Source organism: Penaeus vannamei, chromosome 39, assembly GCF_042767895.1.
Source record: "Penaeus vannamei isolate JL-2024 chromosome 39, ASM4276789v1, whole genome shotgun sequence".
Taxonomy (NCBI): Eukaryota; Metazoa; Arthropoda; class Malacostraca; order Decapoda; family Penaeidae; genus Penaeus; species Penaeus vannamei.
In genome coordinates, this window is record NC_091587.1 from 23,925,009 (window position 1) to 23,945,008 (window position 20,000).

The 20,000-nt window shown below is 43.2% G+C and overlaps 1 protein-coding gene across 1 annotated transcript in view; it reads right to left on the minus strand.

Moving 5' to 3' along the window:
* Positions 1–20,000, minus strand: part of LOC113816093 (neuroligin-4, X-linked-like) — a 312,840-nt gene that overhangs the window by 36,713 nt on the left and 256,127 nt on the right. The window contains exon 3 of the mRNA XM_070116757.1: positions 15,053–15,764. Within this exon, the coding sequence (XP_069972858.1) occupies positions 15,053–15,590 (538 nt within the window). The 5' untranslated portion in view covers positions 15,591–15,764. The remainder of the gene's footprint in view (positions 1–15,052; positions 15,765–20,000) is intronic.

A 20,000-nucleotide genomic window follows, 5' to 3' on the forward strand; every position in this document is an offset into this window, starting at 1 on the left:
ATAATAATAATAATAATAATAATAATAATAACAATAATAATAATAATAATGATAATAGTAATAATGATAGCAATCGTCATAATGATTTTAATATCAAATATTATAGTTATATATATATTTTCACTGATACTACAAAAATGATGATTATAATAATAATGATAATGAAAATGATAGTAATGATACTACTACTACTACCACTACTACTACTACTGATAATAATGATAATGATAATGACGATGATAATAACAATAATGAAAATAATGAAAATAATAATAATAATAATAATATTAATAATAATAATAATAATAATAATAATGATAATAATAATAATGATAATAATAATAATAATAATAATAATAATAATAATAATAATAATAATAATAATAATAATAATAATAATAATAATAATGATAATGATAATAATAATAATAATAATAATAATAATAATAACAATGACGAAAAAGTAACAATAGCATTAATAATAGTAACAACAGTCCTGACAATAATAATGTAAAAACAACACTAATTAAGAAAGTTGTAGGGAAAAGAAAAGATAATCATCAAAACAAAACCCATAATCAAGATAACAATATCAAAACCAACTACAATTGAAAACAACAACACCAAAGACAAATGGAATGCAAGAAACAACAATATCATTAACAAGGAAGTGGGCAAGCCAGACCTGCAGAAGCAACAGCTCGTGGAATATGTTTGTTTACGTCGGTTACACGTCCAATAAGAGCAGAGACATACACAAAATCTTGAATACTGTGTTATTTTCGCTCCCTTATATTGAGGCTTTGGTATGTGTTGCTGTGCATGCGGAGAAATTTGATTAAATTCCAGTGAATATGAAAATGAGGAAGAATGGTAGGAGGGATTAATAACTGGTGAGAGGGATGGGTAAAAGAAAGAGGGGAATGAGAGAAGGAGGAGGAGAAGATGAGGGAATATTGGAGAGAAAGATGTGCGGAAAGGTAAGATAATATGGAAATATCAAATACAGAAGGACATAAAAGACAAGAAAAAAAGTATGAAAAGATTTTTACGATACGACACGGAATATCGAATAAAAAAACAAACAAAGAGAGAGAGAAAATACGAAGAAATGGGGGAACTGAAATTAATACGACCCAAAAGGAATACAAGAAAAGTCACCGGAAGAGGAGGAAGGAAGGGAAGAGGGTCGAACAGAGGAGAATGAAGATGAGATGGAGAGAGGAAGGAAGCGAGGAAAAGAGAGCAAGAGGGGAGAAAGCGATTTTGCGTGTCAGTGCTGGTGAATGCGTGAGATAGCTGGAGAGAAACAGTAAGAGGGAGCTGGAAAAAGAGAGAAAGAAGAAGAGAAAAATAGAGGTTAGTGAGAGAAATGAAGATAAAGTGTGTGTGAGGAAAAGAGAGAGAGAGAGAGAGAGAGAGAGAGAGAGAGAGAGAGAGAGAGAGAGAGAGAGAGAGAGAGAGAGAGAGAGAGAGAGGGGGGGAGAGAGAGAAAGAGAAAGAGAGAGAGAAAGAGAAAGAGAAAGAGAACGAGAGAGAGAGAAAGAGATTAAGAGAAAGAGTGGGGGAAGCGAACTGATAGAAAAACAGACATCCAGACAAACATATCAGTAGGAAGAATAAAAAAGAAGAAAAAAAATATCACAGAATGGAACCTATCAAAAATGAAAAAGAAAAATAGATAAAACAAAAACAAAAACAGAGAGAGTTGCGAGATCACTGAGAGTCTGAAAAAAACAACAACCAAAAACTGCAACGGAAAACAACAAAGGGGAAAAAAGTGGGATACGCCAAGGATATATATCCTCATAAAAAGAAAAGAAAAAAAAAAAGCATTAGGGATGACGACGTCGCGATGGAATAAGCATGAGGGGTTGGCAAGGACAGGCTAACTTGGGGGAGGGGTGAGTAGGTAGGATGGGGTGGGGAAAGGAAGATGGGAGGTGGGAGGGAAGGAGGAGAGATGGTTGGAGGAGAAGGAAAGGGGAGAGGAAGGTTAGAGAAGGGAAGGGAGAAGGTGAAAGGAGGAGGAAAGGGGAAAAGGAAGGTTGGAGAAGGTAATGGGGAGGAGGGAAGGAAAAGGAAGATTAGAGAGGAAGGGAAGAGAGGGAAAAGATAGGTTGGAGGAAAAGGGAAGGGGGAGGGAGGAAAGGGAAGATTGGAAAGGAAAGAGGAGGAGAGAAAGGAGGGTTGGAGGAGAAGGAAAGGGAAAAGGTAGGTTAGAGAAGGGAAAGGGGGAGGGAAAAGGAGGGTTGGAGGAGAAGGAAAGGAAAATGGAAAGTTAGAGAACGGAAGGGGGAAGGTGAAAGGAGGGAAAAGAAAAGTTGGAAGGGAGAGGAGGAAAGAGAAGATTGGAGAAGAAGGAGGAGGAGGTAGAGAAAAGGAAGATTAAGGGAGAAAGGCTGGGAAAGAAAGATGAAGAGAGAATGGAAGGAAAGGAAAGTGGAAGGAGAAGGTAGGGAAAAGAAAGATTTGGAAGCAGGGAGTGGAAAGAAAGAAGGGGAGAAGGGAGGAAAAAGGAAGATGAGAGGGAGAAAGAAAGGTATAAGAAGATAGAAGGTAGAAGAGAGGAAAAGAAAGATGGGGCGGTAAAAGCGAGGGGAAAGGGAGATGAAGGTAGAAGTGAGAAGAAAGGAAGACAGAGAGAAGAGAGAGAAGGGAGGAGAACGGAAGACGTGGGGGGGAGGAGGAGGGGATAATGGGGGAGATAAGCAGGGGGGGGGAGAGGCTCGGGGGGAGTGGAGGAGAAGATAAACAGGGGAAACAGTGGGAGGGCGGAGGAGTCGGAAAAGAGGATAGTGGGAGGTAGAGGAGTACAGGGGGAGGGGGCGGAGGATAGGGGATAGGGGTAGGAAGGAGGGGAGGGGAGAGGAGAAGTGGAAAGAGAGAAGGGAAAGAAAGATGGACAAGAGAAGAAGGGGAGAAGAGGAGAAAAGAGGAGGTGAGTAAAATCGTTGATGATGATGAGAAAGAGAGGGAAAAAGGGAGAGAGAGGGGGAGAAAAGAGTCAAATAAGAGGGGGCGGAAGGAGGATAGAGTAGGGTGGAAAGGGGGGAGGGGGGGAGGGGGGATGGGGGAGAGGGGGGGAGGGGGGGAGGGGAAAGTGGATGAAAGTCCTACTGGCCACAAGCCATAAGCTGAGCGAGTTGTATCTTCATTATTTGTTTGTTTCTCTGGGTCTTTGTCTTCTCCTATTCTTTTTCTTCGGAATATTGATAAAGATAAATGAAAATAAAAAATAAAGATAAGTGTCATTGATCTCTCTTCTGCACAATCATCATCTTATATAATGTATAATTTATTTCATGCCTATAAATACTTTTATTCTTTCTTCTTTACCTAGTTCTTTTCTATCTTAGTTCCTTCACATTTTCTTTTATTTTTTTAAAGAAATATCAATTGACTTACACAGTCTAAAAATCTAAACATTTACCTAAATTATTTATCTTCCCCTCCTGCTATCTTAAATTATTTACCTTCCCCTCCTGCTATCTTAAATTATTTACCTTCCCCTCCTGCTATTTTAAATTATTTACCTTCCCCTCCCGCTATCTTAAATAATTTACCTCTCCCTCCTGCTATTTCTCCTCTCTTTATTTTTCTTATCCTCATTCCTGCAGCTGTTCTTATTTACGCCTCTCCTCACGCTGTCCAAGATTCGTGGAATTGGCCAACAATCTTTTGTAATTTATGAGAGAAAAGAGGAATGTTGAGATGGGGTCTTTTCATTTGCTCTTGTGACACTTTGGTTTTATATATATATATATATATATATATATATATATATATATATATATATATATATATATATATATATATATATATATATATATATATATATATATATATATGTGTGTGTGTGTGTGTGTGTGTGTGTGTGTGTGTGTGTGTGTGTGTGTGTGTGTGTGTGCGTCTGTGTGTCTGTGTGTTTTGATTCTTGCAAAACCTCTCTCTCTTTTTTTCTTTTTCTTTTGTCCCTGCCTTGTATTTTTTCTTTAGTCTTTTCTTACTTCATTCTTATTTTTTCTAATCTTTCGTTCTTCTTCTTGTTTTTTCTTCCTTTTTTTTTTTTTTTTTAAATCTTTCTTGTCTTTTTGGTCTCTGCCTGTCAGTATATTGATCTCTCTCTCTCTCTCTTTATTTATTTCTTTTCCTCCCTCCTTCCGCCCCCATCCCCCCTCTCTCTCCCTCTCTTACTCTCTACCTCTCTCCCTCTCTTCCTCTCCCCCTCCCCCTCTCTCTCTTTTTTCCCTCCCTCCCTCTCTTTCTCACTCTCTCATCCCTCCTTCTCACACACACACATAAACCAACCCACCCACCATCGCACAAAACGAAGACACACATACACACACACACACACACACACACACACACACACACAGACACACACACACATATACTCACACGCAGACGCACACACACAAACCCCCTCCCACACACACACACACAAACCCCTCCACCACACACACACACACACACACACACACACACACACACACACACACACATACACACACACATACACACACACACACACCCAAACCCCTTCCCATCCCACCCCCCACACACACACCCATCCCCCCTCCCATCCCCCCTACACACACACACACACCCAAACCCCTCCACCACACACACACACACGCACCCCCCCTCTACACACACACACACACACCCAAACCCTCCACCACACACACACACACGCACCTCCTCCCATCCCCCCTCCCACCCCACACGCACCCCCCACCCCACCCCACACCCAAACCCCTCCCATCCCCCCACACACATGCACCCCCCATCCCTCCCACCCCCCACCCCCACACACACAAACCCCCTCCCCCCCACACACGCACCTCCCTCCCCCTCCCATCCCTCCCCCCACACCCCATCTCATAGAGCCATCTCTATGTCCGAGGAGCCCACCTCATTCGTAACACCGCCGGCCCAAACGAAGCAGGCGGCAGCGGTTGCGTCGTCGCTCATCCCTCTCCATTAAACGAAATGAAACAAATAAGCATGGAAATGACCCGAAATTTGGGGACGTTCACTTTTCTGACGGATCCTCGGGTTGGTCTGCCGTCTCGCGGGCGGTCTTGGCGCAGTTGGTTTACGTATGTGTTCGTTATTGGGTCTATTGTCTTTTTTTTTTTTTTTTTGTGTGTGTGTGTGTGTGTGTGTGTGTGTGTGTGTGTGTGTGTGTGTGTGTGTGTGTGTGTGTGTGTGTTTGTCTTCTTTGTGTGTTTTGTTTATTGGTATTTCTATGCTTTCTGTTTTGTTATTTTTGGTTTTCTTTCTGTTCTTGTTTATTTGTATATCTATACTTTTTGGTCTGTTATTTTTTGTTTTCTTTTCTTTGTTTTCTTTGTGTTTTTTGTTTATTTGTATTTTTATTGTTCTTGTTTTGTTATTTTTGTTTAAGTTTGCAAGGCTTTTTAATCTTTTTATGTTTTCTTGATGTTGTTGTTGTTGTCGTTTTTCTTCATCTGTACTTTTTCCTTAATTATAATTGCTTCTTTTGTTTGTTTGTTTGTTTCATTATTCCTGCTATTTCTTCTATTTAAGTAAATATCAGCCTTTCGGGTAAACATAGTTCCATTAGTTTTATCATTATAATTTTTATAACCCTTATTAGTATCATAACCATTATCGTCATCATCCTTAACATTATCTTCATCAATATTGTCATTATCATTCTTTTATTACTAAATTACTTGCTTTTCCACCTCCTTTCATCTATCATTCTCTCTCGCCATTTAATCTTTATTCTCACTTCCTCTTTCTCGTTGATATGTGTCACGCAACCTGTCAATCATCTCTCTTGTCATCTCATATCAATTAATATTTTTTTTTTATATAATCTTTTCCAACGCTATTCCTCTTGATATCTGCCTGTCTATGTCATCGGAAATATTTCTCGTTCCTTTACTTGAGTTTACCCTCTTTCCGTTTTCTTTTTTTCTTTATGTTCATCTCTTGCTATATATGTGACTGTTTGACTGTCAATTTGTCTGTCTGTCTAGATCCATGTACATATTTTTTTCTTTAAACGACTGCACAGCCTCGTCAGTAGAACGCGTATGTGCAGTATGTCTATATGTATGTACAGTATATTAGGTCTTTCATTGGTTATGTTGTTTGTTTATGTTTATAAATCATATGGTTGGGTGTCTGTCTCTTTATTGATTATGTCGCTCTATTTTTTTTTATATATTAGTCTGTATGTATGTATTAATGCTTCCGTTTTCGTTTCATTGTTAGAATATTTCTATATAATTCTTTTTAAGTATTTTTTTTCGCCGGTAATAAAACCTTTACATGTGTATATTTGTTTTTATATTGCAATAAATCCAGTTATGGAAAAAAAAGATTTTATATTCATATTGACCCTGCAATTACGCTCTCTCTCTCTCTCTCTCTCTCTCTCTCTCTCTCTCTCTCTCTCTCTCTCTCTCTCTCTCTCTCTTTCTCTCTCTCTCTCTCTCTCTCACTTCCTCCCTACCCTATCTCTCTCTCTTTCGTTTTTTTTCTACTGCGCTGCCTGTCTATCTATCTATCTGTCCGTCTGTCTGTCCCCATTCTCTGTATCTTAATTGCTCACTCCCTGTATTCATCAGCTTTTCTTTCCCCTCATCCTTTTTCGTAAGCACTTGGGCCTTGATAAGCTTAATCTTCCCTCTCTCCCCTCTCCCTATTTACTCTTCCACCTCCTTTTCTTTATGCTTGTCTATCTGGCTCTTCTCTCCAGTCTGCCTTACTCCTTTCACACTCTCTGACTATCTCTACCTTCCCTCCCTCTTCTCCCCTCCCCCTTTTCCCAACCATCCCGTATCCCCTTCTTTACCTATCTGCTCTCCTTCTAACTTTTACTCACCCCTCCTCCTTCCTCCCTTTCCTTCCTACTCTTTCCGATTTCCTTACCCCCATCTACCTCTATCCCTTCCTTACCGCATTACACCTCCTTTTCCTAACCCTACTACTTACATTTACCCCCTTCCTACCTACTTTTATTCCTGCTCCCCCTCCCCCTACCCTACTTCCCTCGCTCTCATTCCTACCCCCTCCCATCTACCGTCATCCCCCCCACCTACCTCTCTCTCATTCCTACCCCCTCCCATCTACCTTCATCCCCCCCTCCCTCCCTCGCTCTCATTCCTACCCCCTCCCATCTACCTTCACCCCCCTCCCTCCCTCTCTCTCATTCCTACCCCCTCCCATCTACCCCCCTACCTCCCTCTCTTTCATTCCTACCCCCTCCCATCTACCCTCATCCCCCCCTACCTCTCCTCTCTTTAATTCCTACCCCTTCCCATCTACCTTCACCCCCCTACCTCCCTCTCTCTCATTCCTACCCCCTCCCATCTACCTTCACCCCCCCCTACCTCCCTCTCTCTCGTTCCTACCCCCTCCCATCTACCTTCACCCCCTCACTCCCTCCCTCTCTCATTCCTACCCCCTCCCATCTACCTTCACCCCCCTCCCTCTCTCTCTTTCATTCCTACCCCCTCCCATCTACCTTCACCCCTCCCCCTCCTTCCCTCTCTTTCATTCCTACCCCCTCCCATCTACCGTCACCCCCCCTCCCTCCTCTCTCTCATTCCTACCCCCTCCCATCTACCTTCACCCCCTGCCCCCCCCCTCTCTAGATTTAAGCTCTCTGGAGGTCGAATCAGGTAATATTTCCTATTAGGATACATTGGCCTCTGGGAAATGCTGGGAAATGCTTCAAAGGAAAGAGCAGAGAGGCAATGATAAAGGGAGGAGGAGGGGGAGGAGGAGGAAGGGGATGAGGGGGTGTGGGAGGAGGAGGGGGAGGAGGAGGAGGAGGAGGGGGTGGGGGAGGGGTGGGAGAGGAGGGGGTGAGGAGGAGGAGGAAGAGGAGGAGGAGGAGGTGAGGAGGAGGAGGAGGAGATGGGAGGAGGGTGGAGGAGGAAGGAGGAGAAGGAGGAGGAGGAGGAGGAGGAAGAAGAGTAAGAGGAGGAGGGGAAAAAGAAGGAGAAGGAAGAGGAGGGGAAGGAGGAAGAAGTAGAAATAATGGAAGAGGAAAGAAAAGGAAAAGAAAACAGGAATGAGTAAGATGATATGGGTGAAAGATGGAACAGAAAAGATTGGAGGCGAAAGCAGGAAGTAGAGTAGAGAAGGGAAGAGGGAGAGAGGAGAAAGGAGGAGAAAGAAGAGTGTCAAGAAGAGGAGGAAAGAAGGATAAGAGGCCTCCTTGGCTTATGTCTTTGAGGCTGCGAGAGTAATGTGAGGCTCGACCTGGCCTTTCTCTCACTATGTGCACCCTCGAATATAGAGATACTGTGTATATTTGTATGTGCGTTGTCTGTGTGCGTGCGTGTGTGTGGATGAATATAAACGCAAAACACACTCTTAACACACATACACACACCCACACACACAGACACACACACACACACATATATATATACACACACATATATACATACATATATATATATATATATATATATATATATATATATATATATATATATATATATATATATATATATATATATATATATATATATATATATATATATATATATATATATATGTGTGTGTGTGTGTGTGTGTGTGTGTGTGTGTGTGTGTGTGTGTGTGTGTGTGTGTGTGTGTGTATATACATATGTCAAAGTCTTTGATTGGATATTTAAATTAGATTATGTTTTTCATGCTCATCTTGAGTTTTCATTGGACAACGGAGCGATGTTGCCAAATCGCTAAAATACTATGACTTTAAATGTGAATATGGTAAAATGAATTTCTCCAGAGCTTGTAGATAGATTTTTATTATTATTGTTATTATTTTTTCAATGATTGCTAGATGGAATACTTGTAGTATATGGAGGGAGATAGTGTTCGAGAATGACATCTCCAACCCTGTCCCTATGTCTACCGCGTCGTTTTGCTCAGTGCGGCGGGGACTTCCCTCGGAGAAGGGTGGGTGGAAATTCGACCATTTGCCGGCGATAATTCCCGGGGAAACGGTATAGTTGTGGGCGGGTGCAACATCAGATTAAGTAGGAGAATCCCCATAGATTATTGTGGAGTGCTCAAAGCGGCGCTGGCTCTCCTTGGCGACTGACGGGGGTCCAGGAAAGGAGGAGGAAACGGAGAGGGAGCTGTGTGAGGTCCGCCATTGTGACTATCCCGGAGGCGAGAAGCTGAGGTTGAAATGGACGGAAGCTGGGGAATCGTCGCAGTACACACACACAAATATACATACATACATACATACATACATACATATATATATATATATATATATATATATATATATATATATATATATATATATATATATATATATATATATATATATATATATGTATGTATATAACTGTGTGCATGTGTGTTTATACACAAACACACACACACATAGGAATCTATCTATCTATCTATCTATATCTATCTATCTATCTATCTATCTATCTATCTATCTATATGTATATATATAAATATATATGTATACATATGTATATATATATATATATATATATATATATATATATATATATATATATATATATATACATACATATATATGTATGTATGTATATAACTGTGTGCATGTGTGTTTATACACAAACACACACACACATATGAATCTCTCCCTCTCCCTCTCTCTCTCTCTCTCTCTCTCTCTCTCTCTCTCTCTCTCTCTCTCTCTCTCTCTCTCTCTCTCTCTCTCTCTCTATATATATATATATATATATATATATATATATATATATATATATATACATACATACATACATGCACACACATACTTATATGTGTGTGTGTATATACACATACATAAATGTACAGAAACACACACTCAGATCACATACAGCACAGACACACCCCACGTGCCAACATTTCCCTACAAGCAAGTAACTGAAATACCGATATTCTCTGTATTTCCGAAATGACTTAGATTGGTATCATACGGGGAATAGGTACACGTGTAGCCTTTTGTATCCGTTGTAGTTTTTATCTCCTTTGAGATTAGAAGCTGTTACGGTAGTTTCCCTTGGGTGTGCGCCCCCCCCACCCCCACCCCCCACCCCACCTCGCTCTAGGTCTGTTTGATACACGCACACAAACATACATATACACGGGTGTATATGCAGGCATACTCATATAGATACATATTTGCGTATATTGATGGATACGGACATACAAATATAGATGGATACATATATACATACATTTATACATATGAATATTAATCCATACATTAGTCTAGGTGCACACACACACACACATATCTATATATATATATATATGCCTCTCTCTCTCTCTCTCTCTCTCTCTCTTTCTCTCTGTCTCTCTCTCTCTCTCTCTCTCTCTCTCTCTCTCTCTCTCTCTCTCTCTCTCTCTCTCTCTTTCTTTCTCCTTTTCTCCTTCTCTCTCTCTTTTCTCCTTCTATCTCTCTTTCTTCCTTACTCCATATTACCTTCTCACAATTTCTTTACACAAAGGCCCAAAATTCACAAAATGAAGATGCGCCATTTTCGAAAACCTAATTTGATTAGTCTCAGCGATTTTCGAAAATGAAAAGGATAGATATTTCTGTTTTTTTTCTGAGCGAAGTTTATGTATTTGTATTTTTTTTATGGATTCCTATTTCTCTGTAGAATTAGGTATATATGTATCTATTTATATATTTTTTTCCTTTCATTATCTATTCGCCTAACTATCTAACTATCCTTGTATCTATCTGTCCATCTGTACCGTTTTATTATCTATCTATCAATTCAAGTAATCTTTCTTACATCTATCCATCTTTTCACCATACATCCATCCGTCAGTTCATCCATATGCATATCCATATATATATCTACCTACAGTATATGCATCCACACACACACACACACACACACACACACACGCACACAGACACACAAACACACACACACACATACACGCACACACACACACACACACACACACACACACACACACACACACACAAACACACACACAAACACACACACACACACACACAAACACACACACACACACAAAGAAATTCCGCATGACTAAGTACGTGCACATATGTACGTATGCGTGTGTACGCCCCTTCTCAAATCCTCTGCCGCCCACCGGAAGCTGGAAAACCGCCCTGCCGCCCACCCGAGCGAGATGCAGCTTCCGAAATGCACGGATCATCTGCACGAAGGACATCTCATCCCGGAAACCCACCCAACCGCCCACCACTCCGCCCACACTCCACATTTCATCCAGCTGTGATACGCTGAGACTATATTCGCACTCTATCCACACTCTATCCGCACTCCAACGGCATTCCAACCACGTTCCATCCGATCACTCTATCCGCATTCCAGCCAAACTCAACCCACACTCTATCCACTCTATCTGCACTCCATCTGATCACTCTATCCGAACATTCTATCCACACTTCAGCCAAAATCCATCGATACTCTATCTGCATTTCCCCCCGACTCTATCCACCTTCCACCCCCTCTCTACCTAGCCTCCCCCCTCTCTACCCACCCTCTACATTTCCCAACTCTATCCACGCTTCACCCACACTCTACCCACCCACCACCTTCTCTGCCTAGCCTCCACCCCTCTCTACCCACCTTCAACCCCTTCTCAACCCACCTCTCCAGTTCTCTCTCTATCCACCCTCCACTCCCTTCTCCACCCATACACCACAACCCTTCACCCTCTCTACCCATCCTCCACCAACCCCTCACTCCCTCTCCACCCACTCCCTCCACACCCTCTTCAAAACCCACCCTCTACCCCCTCGCCTCCACTTCTCCACCTCTCCCTCCCTCCTCTCTACCCACACTCCGATTTAAACACGACTTCACCCCCTCCACCCCACCCCTTCCTCCCACCCCTTCCTCCCACCCCCACCCCACCCCTTCCTCCCTCCCTTTCCCCCCCTTCGTTATATATACCTTTAGCAGCATCAAATACCGATATCGTGGTAGAGCCACACGCGCCACACACCTCCTCCTCCTCCAACGCGTCCTCCTCCTCCTCCTCCTCCTCCTCCTCCACCTCCTACTCTTCCTCCTTGAGTGGAGAGGAACCCGAGCTCTCGACTTAATGCGATTTCGGGCGAGTGAGCCGCGCTTTAGGGGCAAGAGAGTGCTGAAAACTTCTCCAAGAGAGGGCTCGAACATCTCTTCCCTCAGCATCGCCGGTGTGGGAGCTGGGATTCCATGTTTGTGCTGCACTGACGGAGGGAGAGAGATGTGGGCGGGGCGATGTGGAATTTGGGATTGGGTACGAAGGTGGAGGAGGAGGAGGTGGAGGAGGAGGAGGTGGAGGAGGTGGAGGTGGAGGAGGAGGAGGGGGAGGAGGTGGAGGAGGAGGGGGGAGGAGAAAGGGGAGAAAAGGGGGAGAAAGGGGGAGGGGGAAGGAGGAGGAGGAAGAAGAAGAGGAGGAGGAGGGGGAGAGAGGGGGAAGAAGAAGAAGAAGGGGAGGTGGAGGAGGGGGAGAAAAGGGGGAGAAAAGGGGGAGAAGGGGGGGGGAGGGAAGGGGGAGGAAAAAGAAGAAGGAGAGGAGGAGGAGGGTTTGGGAGAGGGTTGGGAGGAGGAAGAGGGAGGAGGTGGTGTAGGAGGAGGAGGGGTTTGGGAGGGGGAAGAGGAGGAAGGGGAGAGGGTTGGGAGAGGGAAGAGGGAGGAAGGGGAGAGGGTTGGGAGGGGGAAGAGGAGAGGAGGTGGAGAGGGAGAAAGGGGAAATGGAGGAGAAGGAAGAAGGAGACTGGGAAGAGAAAGGAGGAGGAGGAGCAGGGGGGAAGGGGAAGGGGGAGGAAGAGGAGGAAGGGGAGGTGGAGGAGGTGAAGGGTAGGGGGGAGGAGAGGGTAGGAGGAGGAAAGGGTTGGGGGAGGAGGAAGAAGGGGATTGGAGGAAGAGGAGGGATATGGGAAGGTAAGGTGAAGGAAAGTGATGGGCAAGAGGAGGAGGAGGAGAAAGAAGGGGACTGGGAGGCAGAGGAAGGGAAGGAGTAAGAGGATGAGGGGGGAGGAGAAAGAGGAAGAGGTGGAGAAGAAGGAGGAAGAGGAAGAGGAAGAGAGCGAAGGAGGAGGTGAAGGAGGTGTAGAACCAGTGAGGCGGATTGGGGTAACCAGTATAATTCCTTCGGGATTGATAGCTAAGCGTATGTAATTGTATCCGTCTGTATTTATCTTTCTGTTTCTCTCTATGTATCTATCATGTATCTAGATAGATAGATAGATAGATAGATAGATAGATAGATAGATAGAGAGAGAGAGAGAGGGGGGAGAAAAAGAGATAGAGATAGACAAACAGATGGATAGATAGGTAGGTAGAGAGAGAGAGAGAAACACACACACACACACACACACACACACACACACACACACACACACAGAGAGAGAGAGAGAGAGAGAGAGAGAAAGAGAGAGAGAGAGAGAGAGAGAGAGAGAGAGAGAGAGAGAGAGAGAGAGAGAGAGAGCAGAGAGAGAGAGAGAGAGAGAGAGAGAGAGAGAGAGAGAGAGAGAGAGAGAGAGAGAGAAAGAGAGAGAGAGAGAGAGAGAGAGAGAGAGAGAGAGAGAGAGAGAGAGAGAGAGAGAGAGAGAGAGAGAGAGAGAGAGAGAAATAGAAATAGTAGATAGATAGATAGATAGAGAGAAATACACATAAATAAAGACAGACAGACACCGAGTTCCTTTAAACAGGACCCAGTCTTTGAGACACGGACAACAAAATCGCAATAAAAAGAATTTGTAGTCACAATTTTTGCCCATTTTTCAGCTCCACCGTTCAAGGCCGGTTAGGAAACGAACGGAAGAAGAAAAAGAAAGACGAAAGGAGACGAAGAGAAAGTGGATGTTCTAAGAAGAATGGGAAAATATGATGACAAAGAGAGTGGGGAAGCCAGGCAAGTAGAAGAAGAGGCATGAGAGAAAATCAAAGAAGGGAAGGAGGGGAGAGAAACGATAAAATATACAAAGATGGAGACGGGGAAAAGATATGATAGAAAGATAAAGAAAATATTTAAAATTAACTTCTACGTGGTGGGAATTATAGCAAAATTAACAATGATATTAACAAACGTGATGGAAGAGAGAAACGAAAGGAGGTATAGAAAGGAGAGGGTGGAAAAGGATGGCAATGGAAGGGAGAAAAGAAGGACGGATGATAACAGGAAGATGATTATAAAAATAATAAAGACGAGGGATAAGAATAGACCGAGAAAGAGAGTGCGAATGTGTAGAGAAGAGAAGAAGAGAGAGGAAGAAGAGGAAAAAAGGGATGGACAAAAAGATAAAAAGGTCAATATAAAGAAGAAAGAGAAAAATAATAACCAGAAATTATAGGAAGAAGGTAAGAAGAAATAAAAGGTTAAATAGGAAGAGACGCACGACTTGGAAGAGGAAAAGAGGAAGAGGGGAACTAATGAAAAAAGTAGAAAGAAGAGGAATAAGGCAGAGGGAAAAGGAGGGAAAAAGAAAAACAGAGAAGGGAAAAAAGATAAGAAGATATATGACGCGGTAAAGGTGAAAAAAGGAGGAGAAAATAGAGAAGAGAAAGATAAAAAGAAAAGAAGAACAAGAACAAGATGAAGAAGAAGAAAAAAACAGAAACAACAAAGAAGAACAAAACCCAAGAACTACAACGCAGACAAGAAAAGATGAAAGAGTAGGAAGAAGAAGAGGAGGATGAGAAGGGAGAGGAGGAAAGCGTGAGAAGGAGATAAGTGGGGGGCTCAAGGATGCTTACTCCGAGCCGTATATATTCCAAATGCCGAGTGAGGGTCGCTTGAAAGGCCAGATTACCAGACGGTTCTGTAAGCAAATAGATGTGCATGTATATATGTATATATATATGGATATATATATATATATATATATATATATATATATATATATATATATATATATATATATATATATATATATATATATGTATATATATGTGTATGTATATATATATATATATATATATATATATATATATATATATATATATATATATATATATATATATATATATATGTATATATATATAGACACACACACACACACACACACACACACACACACACACACACACACACTCACCGAAGGAAGGGACGTAGACGTTGAGGTAGAGGCAGTCCTCCTCCTGGTGCGTCAGGTAGTTGGCCAGGCGGCGCACGTGCTGCATGCGCGCGCGCGGCACGGAGAGCTCGGCCTGGTCCTCCCAGATGTCGGGCAGGTGCTGCGGGCACACGGGCCCGTACTTGTCGGCCATGCGCTCGCCCGCCCACGGGCTGGGCGTGCGGGTGGGGCTGAAGCGGTTGGAGCCCGTGGGCGGCGTGGCGTAGGGGATGCCCAGGAACACCTCGACGGGCCGCAGGTACTTGTTGGGGAGGGCGCGGATGGAGCCGCGCAGCTTGCCGTACTTGGTGGTGACGAAGCGCGGGCTGCGCGTCTCGCCGCCCACCGCAGCCACCAGGGTCAACAGCAGCAGCAGCAGCAGCGGCACGCCCGCGAGGGAGGAGCTCATGGCGGGGGGGTCGCGCCCACGTCTCCCGGATCCCGCCCCACCATCCAGGTCGCCGCCCGTCAAGCCGCCCGCGCGCGCTCGCCGCCGACCAGCCCGAGTTGCATGTTGCATAGGGACGCCCAGCAACGGAGCATCACCCGCCCCTCGTCAAGCGGACCAGCGGGCGGGCAGCGCCGGCGGGAAGGGCGTCAGAGGCGGGCGGGCATGGCCACGCAGCGACCGCCGAGGCAGCAGCGAGGGCGGCGGGGGCGTCACATCACACGCCGCGGGGGGGTCGGCGCGTTCCTGGGGGGGAGAGGGGCCTTTAGCGGGGGTTGGCGGGGCAGAGAGAGAGAGAGAGAGAGAGAGAGAGCGAGAGACAGTCAAAGACAGACAGAGAGACAAAGACAAAGAGATAATTGGCGAATAGATAGATAGATAGATTGAAAGAGAGAGAGAGAGTCAGACAGACAGACAGTCAAAGACAGACAGAGACAAAGAGATAATTGGTGAATAGATAGATAGATAGAGAGGGAGACACATAGAGTTAGAGAGAGAGAGAAAGAAACATGAAGTCAGAGAGGGAGAGAAGGAGAGATTTAGAAAAGGTGAAAGAGAGAGGCTGAATGAGACATAGAACAAGAAAGACAAAAATATTCATATATACCTTCCGCTATTTGGAAAACAGCATTAAAGCAATCTCTAGTTTTAACATGCTAAGAGGAGAGATTTTTAGTAAATAATTTCGATTTTTAAGATAAAGATTTTGAGTCGCTCAGAAAACAAAATGTGTTTGTTGAAAAGAAAAGAAAGAAAAAAAACTTTTAGACAAAAGGTTTCACCAGGTCTGTCCTTTTCCTCTCTCTCTCTCTCTCTCTCTCTCTCTCTCTCTCTCTCTCTCTCTCTCTCTCTCTCTCTCTCTCTCTCTCTCTCTCTCTCCATCTATCTTTTTCTCCCTTTTCCTCCATCACCCCTTTATGTGCTTCTTTGTTGCTTTTGCTTTATAAAATCTCTCAAAGTCTCTCTCTCTCTCACTCATTTTCTCTCTCTCTCTCTCTCTCTCTCACTCTCTCTCACTCTCTCACTCTCTCTCTCTCTCTCTCTCTCTCTCTCTCTCTCTCTCTCTCTCTCTCTCTCTCTCTCTCTCTCTCTCTCTCTCTCTCTCTCTCTTTCTCTCGTACTCTCTCGCTCTCTCTCTTGTTCGCTCTCTCGCTCTCTCGCTCTCTCTCTCTCTCTCTCTCTCTCTCTCTCTCTCTCTCTCTCTCTCTCTCTCTCTCTCTCTCTCTCTCTCTCTCTCTCTCTCTCTCTTTCTCCATCTACCTATCTATATTTCCCCCTTTCTCTGTTTCTCTCTTCTCTTCCATCACTTCGTTATGTGTGTAGGTGTGTGGCTCTTTGTTACAGTTTTCCTCTGTAAAATATCTCTCCCTTTCTTGCTCTCACCCTATCTTTCTCTCAATCTATCTATTTATCTGTCTCTCTATCTATCTATTTTCCCCCTCTCTCTCCTTCTCCCTCTTCTCCTCCATCAGCCAGTCCAGTTATGTGCGTGGGTGTGCGTCTCCTTGTTATACATTTGCTCTGTAAAACCTCTCACCCTCTCTTTCTCTCAATCTCTCTATTCGTCCTTTTATCTATCTATCTATCCATCTATGTTTCCTCCTTTCTCTCTTTCTCTCTCTTCTCCTCCATCAGTCCGTTATGTGCGTGGGTGTGTGTCTCCTTGCTATACATTTGCTCTGTAAAACCTCTCACCCTCTCTTTCTCTCAATCTATCTGTTTATCCGTTTATCTATCTATCTATCTATCCATCTATGTTTCCCCCTTTCTCTCTTTCTCTCTCTTCTCTTCCATCAGCCAGTCCAGTTATGTGCCTTGGTGTCTGTCTCCTTGTTATACATTTGCTCTGTAAAACCTCTCGAGCTCACTTTCTCTCAATCTATCTCTTTTTCCATTTATCTATCTATCTATCCATCTATGTTTCCCTCTTTCTCTCTTTCTCTCTCTTCTCCTCCATCAGCCAGTCCAGTTATGTGCGTTGGTGTGTGTCTCCTTGCTATACATTTGCTCTGCAAAACCTCTCACCTCTTTCTCTCAATCTCTCTATTCGTCCGTTTATCTATCTATCTATCCATCTATGTCTCCCCCTTTCCCCCTTTCTCTCTTTCTCTCTTTTCTGCTTCATCAGTCCGTTATGTGCGTGAGTGTGCGTCTCCTTGTTATACTTTTCCTCTATAAAATCTCTCACACACTCTCTCAAACCATCTATTTATCTTTCTATCTATCTATCTATCCATCTATGTTTCCCTCTTTCTCTCTTTCTCTCTCTTCTCCTCCATCAGTCCGTTATGTGCGTGGGTGTGCGTCTCCTTGCCATAAATTTGCTCTGTAAAACCTCTCACCTCTTTCTCTCAATCTCTCTATTCGTCCTTTTATCTATCTATCTATCCATCTATGTATATTTCTCCCTCTCTCTTTCTCTCCTCCATCAGTCCGTTATGTGAGTAGGTGTGTGTCTCTTTGTTATACTTTTGCTCTGTAGAACCTCTCACACACTCTCTCAATCCATCTATTTATTTATCTATCTATCTATCTATCTATCTGTTTCCACCTTTCTCTCTCTCCTCCTCCATCAGTCCGTTATGTGCGTGGGTGTGCGTCTCCTTGTTTCCCCTCTGATCTATGAAACGGCTTCTACCCCTCGTGTCTCAGCGGACTGAACAGGCTTGAAGTATTGTCCATTTCAACCTGCCACTGTTGTATCGAATGTTATTGTCGCGACGAGTTAGCATAGAGCGCAAATAACGTTCTTTCTGATCATCAGTGTTGGTCACAACTAGGCCTTTCACAACTCCGTTTTAGCTCGAAATCAATTTTCATTTTTAGGCACAGTGTGTGATTGAAATTTGTTCTTTTTGTTCCTATCCGTGTTATTGTTGCCTCGGTTTTAACATGTGTCAACGCTTTTGTTCAGTGGCTTTGCGGGAGGGAAAAAGTGAAATGCCTGATAGAATTACTAGAATGGATCAAGCACAGAACAGTTCAGAATAATATGGATGTAGGAAAAGCCCATGAAATGAAGTCTGCACAGTTTGTTCAGGAAAAATCCTGTTTATTTTTTATTTATTTATTTATTTTTTTTAGCCATCTATTTCAGTCTTTGTCAATCCCTCTGTTGATTGAACAAGCATGGACATCTCTCTGGTACTTTGGAACTGCAACGATGATTAAACCATTCTAAAAGGTTAATTTTAATACAATTTCAGTTTGTATTTACTATAGTCTCCCCTTCCCTTTCCTTCTTTTTTGTTGTTCTTTTGTTCATTCCAGAGAAGCAACATCTAGGAACTGTTCTATCGCTAATGCAATCATGTTGGTTTCGTGTTTGTTTATGCAGCCTTATTTACTTTGACTTTTGTACTGATAAATAGAAGTAGGATTTTTTTACAGGCTGTTTATCCTCTCCCTCTATTTCCGATATTTCTTTTGTCTTAATTGACTATGTTAATTAATTGCTTTGTGATCTTATGCCTTCTTTACTCTTCCATTTTCTTTGCTCTCTTTCCGTTCGTCCCTTCTCTTGCAACAGGAACAACGAAGGGAAGAACAAGAAAACACACGAATATGCCGAAGGCCTTTTCGCTATTGCTTCGTCAGGGCAGACCGAAAAGGCCTTCTTTTCGTGTGTTTTCTTGTTCTTCCCTTCGTTGTTCCTGTTGCAATTTGTTCGACATGAATTCCACACGTCCCTTCTCTTGTTCTTGTGTTCTTCCTTATTGAAGATATGAATGCGAATGAATGCGAATGAATAAAATGACAAAGCAAGATAAATTTGAAAATGAATAATCTTTCCTTCGTAACAGATGCTGAAGGGTTTATGATCCATTTTGAATGTTTCATGTTTATTCATACTTTTTTTTTTATTATTCCTCTGTCTCCCTCTCTCGCTTTGTTTTTCTCCTTCCGTTATTCCCTCTCGCTTCCTGTTCTCTTGCGCTCTGTCTCCCACTCCCATTGTCTCTTCGCTTCTTGTTACTTTCTCCTCCTTCCTCTCTCTCTCTCTCTCTCATTCTTTCCTTTTATTCTCGTTTTGTCTCACATCTTTTTTTTCAGTCATCTGTTCTCTTCACTTTTTCCTATCTCGCCTTCTTCTATCCTCTCGTCCTCTCAATCTTCCTTTTTCTCTCCTCTTCCCTCTTTCTCTCTTACTCCCCTCCTCCCTCTCCCTTTTTTCTTTCCCTCCTCTTCCTCCCCTATTCATCTTCCCTCTCTCTCACTCCCTTCCTCCCTCTGCCTTTTTTCTTGCCTCCTCCCTCTCCCTTCCTCTTTCTCCCCTATTCATCGTCTCCCCCTCTCTCTCTCCTCCTCCTCTCCTTCTTTTCTTTATTCCTCTCTCCCTTCCTCTTTCTCCCCTATTCATCTTATCCCTCTCTCTCTCACTCCCCTCCTCCCTCTCCCTTCCTCTTTCTCCCCTATTCATCTTCACCCTCTCTCTCTCTCACTCCCTTCCTCCCTCTCTTTCTTTTTCTTTATTCCTCTCTC